This window comes from Tamandua tetradactyla, chromosome 17 (assembly GCF_023851605.1).
Source record: "Tamandua tetradactyla isolate mTamTet1 chromosome 17, mTamTet1.pri, whole genome shotgun sequence".
NCBI lineage: Eukaryota > Metazoa > Chordata > Mammalia > Pilosa > Myrmecophagidae > Tamandua > Tamandua tetradactyla.
Window position 1 is genome coordinate 28,247,085 of NC_135343.1, and position 13,447 is coordinate 28,260,531.

Here is a 13,447-nt window from a genome sequence, read left to right on the forward strand (position 1 = left end):
TGAAGGGATACAGACTGTGCAACAGGACTAGATACAAAAACTCAAAAATGGACAGCACAATACCTAATTGTAAAGTAATCATGTTAAAACACTGAATGAAGCTGCATCTGAGCTATAGGTTTTCTTTTTTGTGTCTGTTTGTTTGTTTGTCTTTTTTTTCTTTTTCCTTTTCTGTTTTTTTTTTACTATTATTATTATTTTAATTTTTTTCTCTATATTAACATTCTATATCTTTTTCTGTTGTTTTGCTAGTTCTTTTCCTAAATCGATGCAAATGTACTAAGAAATGATGATCATGCATCTATGTGATGATGTTAAGAATTACTGATTGCATATGTAGAATGGAATGATTCCTAAATGTTGTGTTAATTTCTTTATATTCTTTAATTAATAAAAAAAAAACAAAACAAATATCAGCTATTGAGTCATTTTTCTCAACTTAACTGGACAGTCTACCTGTGGTATAACTGTCAGGTACAAACACATCTTTACAACTTGGTGGTCCCAAGTTTAAAAGAACAACCATTTCACACAAAGGAGAGAAATAATATGAAACAGCTCAAGAAATACACTAATGAGTAAAAGTATATGGGGAAATAGGAATATGTAACAAAATTTTGACTTCACTGAAGAAACTGGAAGAGACTGGTCTACACAGGAAAATGTGCATCCTGGAAAGTCAGGTATAGGCATTTTAGGGTAGCAATCTATATGACTTGACTCTCTCCCCTATTTCCTGAATAAACATATTGTGCAGTATTATACTTCATGGCTGAGACTCCCACCCAATGTGGCTCTATTCCTTATCCACTGTAACCTTAAGTAAGTCTGAAAAACTTGTGAAATAGCATAAGAAAAATGACCACACGCATATATTATTCTTTCTGTGCCTACTTAAGACCTGGGTTTGATTCTAGAAAATTCCTGAAGAAAATTTAAATATATGTTTGTGGCTTTGCTGAATCAGGTTCCCCAGTTAATATTTAGAAAACACCCAATGTCTGGGCTAACAGCATTGTTGATGGTAAATAACAGAGGGATAGCCGAACAAAGTCTGTGTCTCAAAACCAGTGTTAAATCAATCTCAGGGTTGAGAGTAAAAAAGGGGAGTTTAAAATCACAAGTGCAGACATATCTAGGATTCTTGTCCTTCTGGATTCACACTTCCCTTCAGGGTCTTCATCATTATAAACGTTCTCTGCCATCTGCCACACTTGCATGATATTGTCTTCTGATACAGAACAAATCCCAAAGTTCATTGGGATTCCAGGAGAAATCAGATATCTTGGCAGTGTGACCACCATGAATAAAGAGTAATTCTGGTGGCCCATCTCCTGCATTTTCTGGAGATTGTTCCTCTTCAATTTTATTTAAATCCCAGACACTCAGTCGATGATCAGTACCACTGGAAGCCAAAATAGTTTCATTATGACGTGACCACTGAACCTGGAATATCTCATGTGTTTCAAAGGAATGCAACCTCAGCTTCATATTTCTCAGATCCCACAAGGCAACAGTCTTGTCAGCTGATCCTGTGGCAAGAATGAACTCACTGTAAGGACTGAAGGAGAGGCAGTTTACTTCATCAGTGTGAGCATCAACTGAGTGGCTTGGTTCGGAATACTGTTTGAATGAGTATCTCAGATTGTAAGTTTCTGATCATCAGCATCCAATCCAAACAGAGACTCATGAAGCCAGGAAACATTTTCCACTACAGCTGTGTGCCCAGTAAAGATGGTCTTAGCATCCACCACTTTCCCTTCCTTTGGAACGGCACTGACATCCGATAAGCAGATGGTATGGTCATTTGAAGCACTAAGCAAGTGCCCACTGAGATTTGGGTTTCAAGAAAGCCCACAGCCTTCCTTCTGATGTTCTGAAGATGCAAGTCTGGGTTGCACTCTCCTGAAGGGTCTGGTTTAGAAGGGTGTTTCGTGTAGTCAAAAACAAGAACATCACTGGATGGTGTCTTTGTTGCAATGATGCAAGGGTTCTGGGGCATATAACGGGCCTGTTCACTTCTCCTTCATGGTTGATCTTGATTTCTATTTCAATTTTTCCACTAACTGAGCCAAAACCTCCAAATTCTCCTTTCTCACTGTCATAGTGTGAAGCATCAAACTGAACATCATCATTAGGGAGCTGGCTATTAAAAAGATGGTTCTCCTCATCCAATGTGTGTGTCCCCAGGAAAAGTTGATGAATGCTGAAGTATTTTTCTTCTGGTTTGGTTACATCTGGAAGCCACTGTGCAGTGAGGCTGAGCCACTCCAGAGCATGGTCATGACCAAATCATAAAGAAAAGGAGTGTTCTTTTTCCATATGTTGTACTCCTCATTGATCACACGTTCCTCCATTGTGTCATTGAAGGCTGCTTCCTTGTCTGCCATGGCGGACAGGCAAGCGAGTGGGGTGGGGGGTTCCTGGAGGTGAGCTTTGCGGGAGGGGTGGGGAGGCTGGAGGAGCTTTTTCAGCGTACTTGGCCTCTACTGTTTCCTGCTGTCCCTGCGTGAGGCCCTACTTGTGCACCTTCGCCCCAACATCAGCCAATCGGGGGCCTACCATACATTTTTATAAATATATTTTTAATTTAACATATCAGTTACCCACTCTTACTTACCAGCACCCCTTTTATCAGCAGGCCAGTGTTCTCAGTTGACTCAATAATGAAAACATTGAAAGTGACAGGGTTGAAAATGAAGCATTAAAATATATGACTTGAGAACTCAGTTCTCTCCCTTCATCCTTCAGCCTGTTATGAACAATGCACCTACCACCTAGTTTAAATTTCTACACTGTTTAAACAAACATATCATGAACTTCTAAGATGAATTCTAGATGTACTGCATTAATAGCAATCTGCATCCCCTACTGCTCCAAATCTAGTAATATTTTTCAAAAACAAAATGATTTTACTATGGCATGACTTATTTTTAGTGAGTGCCTTCTAGCCTATTCTCTTGTCCTCTCCAACCCTTCCTTTCTAAAGTACTTAATAAATCTTTCTTTTATAGGCTCTTTCTTAAGTCTTGCTGAGGGTCATTATCAAGTTCACTGGGTTATAATTTACAGATATATTTTTTCTTATTCTCTCAAAAGTAATAACTTTTTCTTTTCCTCGTCTCCATGATTTCTCAGACTGTCAAAATGGTTCAATAATCTCATCCTGAAGTTCTCACCACTGCTTAGGATGTATTTTGCTTGGACCAGAAGATGAGTTCATTTAAAGCAGTCAAATCTTATAATCATCCCTTTTATCTCATTTTTCAGTTCATCTTTTTCAGATTTGTTCTGTCTTTTCCAATATGAGATGAAGTCTGATAACTGCAAGCTCCATGAGGACAAGGATTTGTTTTGTTCACTACCATGTCCCAAGTACTTAGATTAGTGCTTGGCACATAAGTGGCTGTGGTGACTTGGAGCTGTGTACCATAGCAAAACATGCTGTTAATCTTAATCCATTCTTGCGGATATGAACCCATTGTAAATAGGAACTTTTGATGAAGTTACTTCAGTTAAAAGTGTGGTCTAAACTGAATGGAGGCGGGTCTTAATTCAATATGGCTGAAGTACCAATAAGCAAAGGAAATTGGACACAAAGGGAAACCACAGAAAGCAGTAAGAAGCTTGAAGTTGACAGAACCCAGAAGAGAAAGGAGAAGACACAGCCATGTGCACTGCCACATTTTAGTTACCACCAAGATTGCTAGCCAGCCAGAAGACAGTGAGCCTGGTAGGAAGCAAGCCTCTGAAACTGCGAGCCATTAAATTCCAGTTAAGTCAACCCAATGTGGTATCTGTCTTACCAGCCAAGAAACGAAAACAGTGGCACACAGTAAAGATTTGTTGAATGAGTGAATGAAGATGAAAAATAGGAGTAGTATTTTATAAGTTTCCTTAAATATCAGATTATGCTTCCCTTCCAATGAGTACAACAGAAAAATGCCTGAAATTTCTTTTGGCATGTTTTGCTTTGGTATCTCTAAGTTTATTTCTTTCTATATATTATATATTGACACCATCTTTTCAGTTCATCCTTGATTATATCCTCTTTTCCATCTTTTAATTCGGTACTTCAAATTTGTGAACTCAGAGAATTTCCTGTGGGTCTCTTCAGTGTCATTAGGTTCCTTTCTCCTTTCTTCTCAAATAGCATTTCAGTAGAAATTGGTTTTGAGAGCCTTCTAACATGCTCACTCTTTCCTTTAGGTGTTTCAGACCCCGGGGTTATACTGAGCCCCTTGCAGTCTGCCTTCCTAAAATGCTACACACACTGTGAGAGGCACTTCTCTTCTCACAGCTCACATAAATGGACTGGAGGAAGATTACATGGTTACTTTCTTTATGGTTCCTAATGCTTCTTTCGCTTAATCAATATTTCTTTTAGAGATCTGAATCAAGTCTAGTGCTCCCCATCTTAGGAAAGTGAGGAAGCTCACTGGTTCACCACTGTAAGAAAGTAATTTCACAGTATTGCTTTTAGCTAAAAATTAGAATTCTAGTAGATTCTAATTCTGAATAGCTGAAACTCTATTTTGAAACTATTTTGTCTCTGGCCTAGTTTGGTAATCTATAATGCGACACCTCTGGGTCTTACTAAAAATCCAGCTTTAAAGAAATATTATATTTTATACTAATCAGGTATAAGAAAGTGCTAGCTAGGAGATACGAGACATAATTATTTTACCTGCATCCATTAATGCTAAACTTCCACCACACACAGACGCCATAGAAGATGACCCTACAGAAATAAAAAAGTAGCTTTATAAAACACTGATTTTTTTTGATGTAGAAAATTATAACTACTGGCTATATCAATGCAAACATTCAATAATAATGTAAACATTCAGTATTCTTTTCTTCTTTCTTTTTAAAAGCACTTAAGTTCTCTTTTTTAAAATTTATTAATTAAAAGAAATAAAGAAACAAAATAAAACAACATACATAATCAATAATTCACAATATCATCACTCAGTTGCATATTCATCATTTCTTAGATCATTTGCATTAATTCAGAAAAAGAAATAAAAAGACAATAGAAAAAGAAAACGAACACAGGAAAGAAAAAAAAAAGATTATACCTACCATACCCCTTACCCCTCGCTTTCATTGATCACTAGCATTTCAAACTAAATTAATTTTAGCATTTGTTCCCCCTATTATTTATTTTTATTCCATATGTTCTACTCCTCTGTTGACAAGGTGGATAAAAGGAGCATCAGACACAAAGTTTTCACAATCACACAGTCACATTGTCACTTAAGTTCTCTTAAACCATAAACTACAGAGCTGCACAGTCCAACACAGTGGTCAACAGCCATGCCTGGCTACTTAAATTTACATTAATTAAAATAAAAAATTCAGTTTCTCAATACATAAATTGTGCAATTTATATTTTGGCTATATATTGGACAACACTGGTTATATATTGGACAACACAGCTATAAAACATTTCCATCATCATAGAAAGTTCTATTGGACAGCACGTATTGAGAATCTGATTCTAAGAAACCTCTCAGAAGGACTAGAACACCTTTTTTACCACCTTAATCAGAAGGTAGTTCAATTATAGGGCACTAGCTCTCTTACTGGGTCATAAGGACAACAGCCTAGTTATAACCATTTGAGAACATAAAAGTTTTAAATGTCTAAGCTTACTTTGGTGTTTATTCTTCAAACTCCGACTGTCGAATTTTTCTATGTCTGTTAGACCTTTGAGAACTCTCTGCCCTTTCTGCCTTCAATGACTGTACACAGCTTTGACCCATTGGCTGATTTTTAAAATTGAAATTTGACCATTTAGCCCAGTCTCCCTCTGTGATGTCTATTTATTACTCATCTGTGATATGTGACAGGCATACCCTGCTTAATGGATCACCCTAATTTCGCCCTTCCCTTTCTCAAGCTGGCCTTGCTCTGTGGCTTTTTTTTTTTTTTTAACTTTTTAATTGTATAGTATAACATATAAACAAAGCAAAGAAATAAAAAGCAACAGTTTTCAAAGCACTCTTCAACAAGTAGTTACAGGACAGACCCCAGAGTTTGTCATGGGCTACCTTACGATCCTCTCAGATTTTTCCTTCTAGCTAATCCAGAATATAGGAGGCTAGAAGGCTAAAATATTTTTTTTCACCACAGTTGACTTTTTTCTTTCTTTTTTGTGAAAAATAACATATATACAAAAAAAAAAGCAATAAATTTCAAAGCACAGCACCACAATTAGTTGTAGAACATATTTCAGAGTTTGACATGGGTTACAATTTCACAATTTTAAAGTTTTACTTCTAGCTGCTCTAAGATACTGGAGACTAAAGAGGTATCAATTTAATGATTCAGCAATCATATTCATTTGTTAAATCATATCTTCTCTGTATAACGCCACCATCACCTTTGATCTCTCTATCCCTCTTTTTAGGAGTGTATGGGCTATGGCCATTCTAATGTTTTCGAGTTGGAATGGTCTACCACTAACATGGGGTAGGGAGATGGAACCATTTGATGTTCTGGAGAGGCTGGGCCCTCTAGGTTTCAGGACTTATCTAGTCCAGGGACCCATCTGGAGGTTGTAGTTTTCTGGAAAGTTACATTAGTGCATGGAACCCTTGAGGAATCATATATATTGCCCTAGGTGTTCTTTAGAATTGGCTGGAATGGTCCTGGGTTTGGCAGGTTATGATAGGTAGCAATGTCTAACTGCAGCTTGCATAAGACTGTCCTCCACAGTAGCCTCTCGACTGTGTATGAACACTCTCTGCCACTGACACTTTATTAGTTATACTTCTTTTCCCTCTTTTGGTCAGGATGTAATTGTTGATCCCATGGAGTCAGGGCTGGATTCAACACTGGGAGTCATCTCCCATGTCACCAGGGAGACTTTCACCCCTGGATGTCATATCCCATGTAGGGGGGAGGGCAATGATTTTACTTGCAGAGTTGGGCTTAGAGAGAGTGAAGCCACATCTGAGCAACAAGAGTTCCTCCACAAGTAACTCTTAGGCATACTTACAGGTTGGCTAAGCTTCTCCACTAACTACATTAGCTTCACAAGAGCCTCAAGATCAAGGGCATGGTCTATTGATTTGGCTCTCTTTAAAGTCTGACACAGTATCAGGGGATTTCCTGATGGTAAAGTTTAATAGTTCCATATTTTTCTCCTATCCTTCAAAGGACTTTGTCAGTGGCTTGTTTTTAAAAACAAACAAATAACCAAAATACTATCTAAGAGATACATGAAGAGAAATACTTGGTTCATACTGGTTTCAAAACAACTTATCAGCTAAGAACACAGATTCAGGAAAGACATATTAACACATTTTCTCTTGCAAAAGCTTGTGTCCTATAGTAATAATATAGTATTTAACATTAGAAATATAACAGAAAATAAGATCTTTTCCACTATGGAAAAAATATTTCAATACCATTTGATTCTAGAACTTCAGATGTGACTCTTATGGTGAAAGGAAAATCTTTGGGAATAACAGGATACAAAGCTTTCTCGGCGAGAGCACCTAAATTAGAAGAGAAAACAATAAGAAAAATATATACATAAATTTCTGTTACAACACCATAAAAGTCTGCAGGCTTGTACTCACCATGCCCAAGTTCTCTTCTATTTACACCAGTTACTTTGCCAATTTCGTTAGTTGCATAAGGAGGAAACTAAAAAAAACAAACACACAAAAAAATACATATAAAACCAACATGGAAAGGTGTGCAAAATATATTAGCCAAAGACTAGAACAAGTTACAAAATAGTACAATCCTATCTTTGTTAAAAAAAAATTTATATACATTCACAAATATAGCCAGAGTCTGGATGTCTAAAATATATACCAATGCTTAAAGCAGGTATTTCTAGCATATATATTAATCAGTGGGTGGGAAGTAGATGGTTATGGGAAATTATGCAATAAATTTCTATAATGTTTATGGTATTAATAACAAAATATATTTTTGTAATAAGAAAAAATATATAAATATTTAAAAAATACAGACTGAGGAAACAAATATTTTCCATAAGGGATATACTTTTAATTTTTAATAATATAAATATTTTATGCAGAAAACATATTTTAGGTAGAATTTGCAAACTTCTATTTGATCAATATGTTGTTTTAAAGGACTATGAATTAGTTGCAATTATTTAAAAATTGGGGGAGTTCCCATAAAAGTCTGGAATTTCAGTTTCTTTAACATAAATAATAGCAAAAAAGAACAGAAAATGAATCTGGGCAGAGCTTGGATTCAGCAACTAATCTGCAGGAAATGGAGAGGACAGAGGAGCATGCTGAACTGTACCCTAAGTGTGCAATCTGCAACATACAGGCCATGAGGACTCTAAAGGTAAAATGGTTCTGGAGCTTCAACAGATATGTTGCAAACAAAAGAACATGATGGAGGGGAAACCAATAGATTAAGAGACTTAAATATGAAATTAAAAAAAATGGACAAGAGTACATGATAGTATCTAGGAACACACATTAGAAATGCAAGAAGGGACTTCTGGGGTGGCTGGCAATGCTCTATTTCCTGACAAGATTCATAAAAACTTATCAAGCCAGGGTGCAACAGTGGTTCAGTGGTAGAATTCTCATCTGCCAAGTGGGAGACCCGGATTCAATTCCCTACCAATGCACTTCACCACACCCCCTCTCCCCTCCCAAAAAATCAACAAATGGGGCCACGGTGGCTCAGCAGGTAAGAATGCTTGCCTGCCATGCCCAAGGACCCGGGTTCAATTCCTGTGCCTGCCCATGTTAAAAAAAAAAAGAAAAAAAAAATCAACAAATGGTGCTGCACTAATAGGATAGTCACATGGAAAAAGAACGGAATGTAACCTCCACCATAAAGCATATGTGAAACAAACAAACAAACAAAAAACCCATTAAGCCATACTTTGGTTTTATCTGGTTTTCTGTTACCTTTATTTTCATTTCACAATAAAAATGTTTTGAAAAATGGAATGATACAACAATAATGACCCATAATGGACCTTAGCTAGAGCCAAATTTTTCACAATTGATGTTTTTAGACTGGTATGAGCTCGCCAGCTCATGACAAAGGATGTGCTTTACTCAATTATGATTTCTCTGATTTCTGTAATATCTGGGTATACCCAGAACAGGATATTTACAAGGGATTCAAGACTCATGTGAATCTCTAGGTTTATGGTTATTTCCTAGCACACAATTTCCACATTCTACTGATTATAGCAGTTTCAACAAAATTGAGAGGCTGGCCAACAGAGTCACTCAAAAGTGAAGTGACCTGCTACTTTATACTAGCCTTCCAGGGTATATGATTCAAACAATAAAGTCAAAAGTATTATATGTCATATCTGGTTCTTTAGGATTAGCTGTGAATACTTAAGCTAATCATAACTCTATTATATACAACGATTTCATATTACATAACTTAAACACCTCAGTTCTTTTCTTACTAAAAAACTGAGTAAAAGCATCAACATATAAATGAGCTAAAGGAAGCAACTGATTTGTCAGTTGGCATATATGAGAAGCCTTATTTTTGTGTGACACAAATGTGACAGGTACAACGTCTGCTATATTTTCTTCAACTTTTATATATGACAGAACAGGAAGTTGTTGTTTGGAAAACTGCTTCCTATCTCTCCAAATCCTTTCTGTATGCAATAAGAAACTGCACAAAAACTTACCTCAAAAGATCTATGATACAATCAGCAGAGTAAAATGTTAATGGAAGAATCTAGATAATGGGTATATGAGTGTTTACTGTAAAGTTCTTTCAACTTGACTGTATTCTGGAAAGTTTTTATAATAAGATGTTGGAAAATTAACCTTACCTCATAGTGCAGCATGAAATTTTTATCTTTTATCCCACTACAAACAAAAACCATGACGTTAAAAACATCATACAGATGCAAACAAACTTATTTCAATAAACAATGAAAAATATTCAAGGTAATTTTTTCTTGAAACAACAGGGTATTAGTAAAAGTTGGTATGAAATGGAAAACCAGAGAATTATAAGGATGAAAGCCAGAGATGTTATTTTCTCTGGGCTTAGGAACGAATTCAACACAGATTTAGAAAAACAAGTTTGCTTCAAATACAAGTACTTAAATATATAGACTTAAATTCTAAGACAATAGGCATATATTTTTAAGTGTTAATAACTATTGAGAGAATCTAAATGTTATGATTCAGGTCAGATCTCAGAGTTACGATCTTTCTACCAGTCAACAAATGAAATGAAGATCCGTGACTGAAACGAAATAGCTGTCAGAAGATCTGACAGATTTGAAAAGAGAACAGTTGTGAATGTATCTAGAACAATGAGGAAAAGGATTAGAGGAAACCCAATTTAGTTTCTGAAAGCAGAAAATCAGATTTATCTCTAACAGAGGGAATGACCAACATGCACAGGGCTTTAACACAAACAATGCCTCCTTGTGTTGAATTACTAATAGGCACTTTTTTGTAGAGGAATTAGAAAAAGTCCCTCATTTCCCCAACCCAGGGCAGAATCTATATAACCATAAATTGCAGCCTTGGGAAAAAGAAATAAAAAGACAAGCTCTTTCAAAAGATTAGAGGAATCATAGATTTGGGGGGGCTTGCGGGGAGGACAAGGATCTTGTAGTCTAGTACATGAAAAGGAAACCAAAGGCCAGCATGTGAAGTGATGCTACTTCACTTACATGGACAGAGACAAACCTAAGACTAGAACAAAGGTTCCTGGGGTAAGGCCAGTGCTCTTTCTTATTAAGCTCTGTTCCCTCCTTCAGAAGAGAAAGGAGCCAAAGTGAAGAAGGACAGGGTAATCAAGTTTTGGCCTAGATGGGAATATAAAATTCAGACAAATATAAATGCTCCCCAAAAGGATTAGGATGAGCATACCAGCCTCATGTACACAGCTGCACTGTTGTTTTTATTAAAACATGAAAAACAATTAGTGATGCTATCCTGAAGATACTGGGGATTATTATCCTTATCAGCTGTGCAGTGGCAAGAGGAAGGCAGAGTCCTGTGGTTTTCTGAGCCCCTTAATGAGTGAAAGGGAAGCAACCCTTTAAGCACTAAGGAAATATTGTAGCTGAGGGTCCTAGGTTTTTTTCCTTTTTTTTAAAGAATTTTTAATGTTACAAGTAGTTATCATTTTTTTATTTTTTTGCATAGCGGGCACCAGGAATCAAACCCAGGTCTCTGGCATGGCAGGCAAGAACTCTATCTGCTAAGCCATGGTGGCCCGCCCCCTGGGCTTTTAATATAGTAATGCTGATGGGGACAGTAGGACAGAGTATCATCATCTAAACTAATCAACATGACTTTATTGCTCACTGTTTAGGAATAGGGGAGGAGAGCCAAGTATTCCAGAATTCAAAACCAAATGTGTCTTGAGACTAGGCAAGGATTTTTTCCCCACATTTAAAGGCCTCTAGATTCTTTTCGGTAACTGGGATTCTTTCTGTGATTTATTTGTTCTTTTGTTTATAATAAAAAAAGCCATCCATTCAAATTATCTTAAATAGCTGTCCTGAGAGAGAATAAACTGAATGTGCCCACATTAAAGACCTAAAACCTTACTAATACGTGTTCATAAACCAATGAGTTAGAATATACTACATGAACTTCAGTTATATATTGAATGTCACAACCTAAATATATAAACTTACTTTAAGGCTGTTATAATTCGATCAGACTTAATACTGGATTCTAATGAATCAAATGTAACCGTACAAAACACCTAAAATAGAAGAAAAAAAATCCTTTAGGACTTAAATTACTAACAACAAAGAAGAAAACTAATATTTGAAGAACCCAATTACCTTAAAAAAAAAGGACACATACATCCTATGTAAAGCTTTCCATAGTACGGAATACAGTAACCAACTGTTCATTCTATAAATATTTGAGTTACGTGTAAACTTCAATAATTCAAAGGTCCAGTATCATAAAGATTATGTGTATAAAACAGTATACTAGAAAGTGTTCGTGGGGAGACAGGGAGAGTGATAGAAATATTTGAGACATGGTCACTACCTCAATGAACACATTCAGAATCAAAGTAATCAGAATGTTCAAATAATTAGAAAATTTTTGCAGTATCTTACAAAACTCACTATGTAAATTTGAATGTATGTTCATAATACCTGAAAGCAACACCTCATCTGCTTCTGAATCTTTAGAGAAATACTAGGATGTCAACTATATCATTAATACAATTGTATTATATTCTACAGTTGTACTCTGTTTCCTGAAATTGCTTAAAACAGTGACTGACACTAGAACAATTAGTGCTGAATAAATATTTGTGGAATAAATGAATGAATAAACATAGACACCTAACAATACAGCCTGAAAACAGGTAAAGTGACAACTGATGGAACAAAGAAAAATAGAGAATCAACAATTGTAACTAGAGATTGTAATACACTTCTCATAAAAACTGCAGATGAAGAAGATAAAACTTGATAAAAATAAAGACAATCTGAATAACAATACAAACTAATAAGTATATATTGAACTTTCACTCAACACTGGAAAACATGAGATACAATATGGAACTTAAGGATATAAAGAAGACAATCTAAAAACAAAATAAGAAATTAGAAAATTTAAAAAGGAGCCAAAACAGAACTTCTGAGGATGAAAAACATAATAATGGAGATTAAAAATACAATAGAGGTGTCCAACAGCAGATCTGAACAGGAAGAAGAATAAGTGAACTGGAAGACAGGACAGTGGAAGTCACACAGATTGAAGAGCAGAAAGAAAAGAATGAAAACAAGTGAACAGAGCTTAAGAGATATATTTATACAGATATGTGTATACTAATGTTCATAGTAGTATTACTCACAATAACCAAAAGGTGGAAGCAACTCAAGTGTCCATCAACAGATAAATGGATAAACAAAATGTGTATATACTCAATGGAATATTATTCAGCCATAAAAAGGAATGAAGTTCTGATGCATGCTACAACATGGATGAAGTATGAAATATGCCAGACATAGAAAGACAAATATTGTATGAGCTTGCTTATATTAAACACCCAGAAGAAACAAATGTCATAGAGACAGACAGTTTATATATTACCTAGGTAGGGGTGGAGGGTGGGAAGAGAGCTGAAGCCTAATGGGTGAAGAGTTTCTTTCTGAGGTGACAAAAAGTAAGGCTAACAGATATTGGGATGGTGGCACAATATTGTGAATATAATTAATATTACTGAATTGGACAACTGAATGTAGTTAAAATGGGAAATTCTGAGTTGTATATTTGTTTCTAAATAAAACATTTTAAGAAGTATTAGCTAGTTCTTTGAAAAAGTTATTAAGAGAAACAGCCCTGTACAGAATGACAAATGAATAAGAAGATTCAAATAAACAAATACAGGATGAAAAAGAGGGAACTACAGATATGATAGAGATTTAAAATCACATAAATGAATATTACAAACAGCAACATGC

The 13,447-nt window shown here is 35.7% G+C and overlaps 1 protein-coding gene and 1 pseudogene across 1 annotated transcript in view; both read right to left on the minus strand.

Moving 5' to 3' along the window:
• The window catches only part of PNPT1 (polyribonucleotide nucleotidyltransferase 1), a 71,111-nt gene that overhangs the window by 18,482 nt on the left and 39,182 nt on the right, over positions 1 to 13,447 (minus strand). Inside the window, exons 14-18 of the mRNA XM_077134272.1 lie at positions 11,654 to 11,724; positions 9,821 to 9,857; positions 7,593 to 7,659; positions 7,419 to 7,508; positions 4,688 to 4,741 (exon numbers count right to left, since the gene is read on the minus strand). Coding sequence (XP_076990387.1) covers positions 4,688 to 4,741; positions 7,419 to 7,508; positions 7,593 to 7,659; positions 9,821 to 9,857; positions 11,654 to 11,724 — 319 coding nt within the window. The remainder of the gene's footprint in view (positions 1 to 4,687; positions 4,742 to 7,418; positions 7,509 to 7,592; positions 7,660 to 9,820; positions 9,858 to 11,653; positions 11,725 to 13,447) is intronic.
• Positions 423 to 4,681, minus strand: LOC143660845 (histone-binding protein RBBP4 pseudogene; annotated as a pseudogene).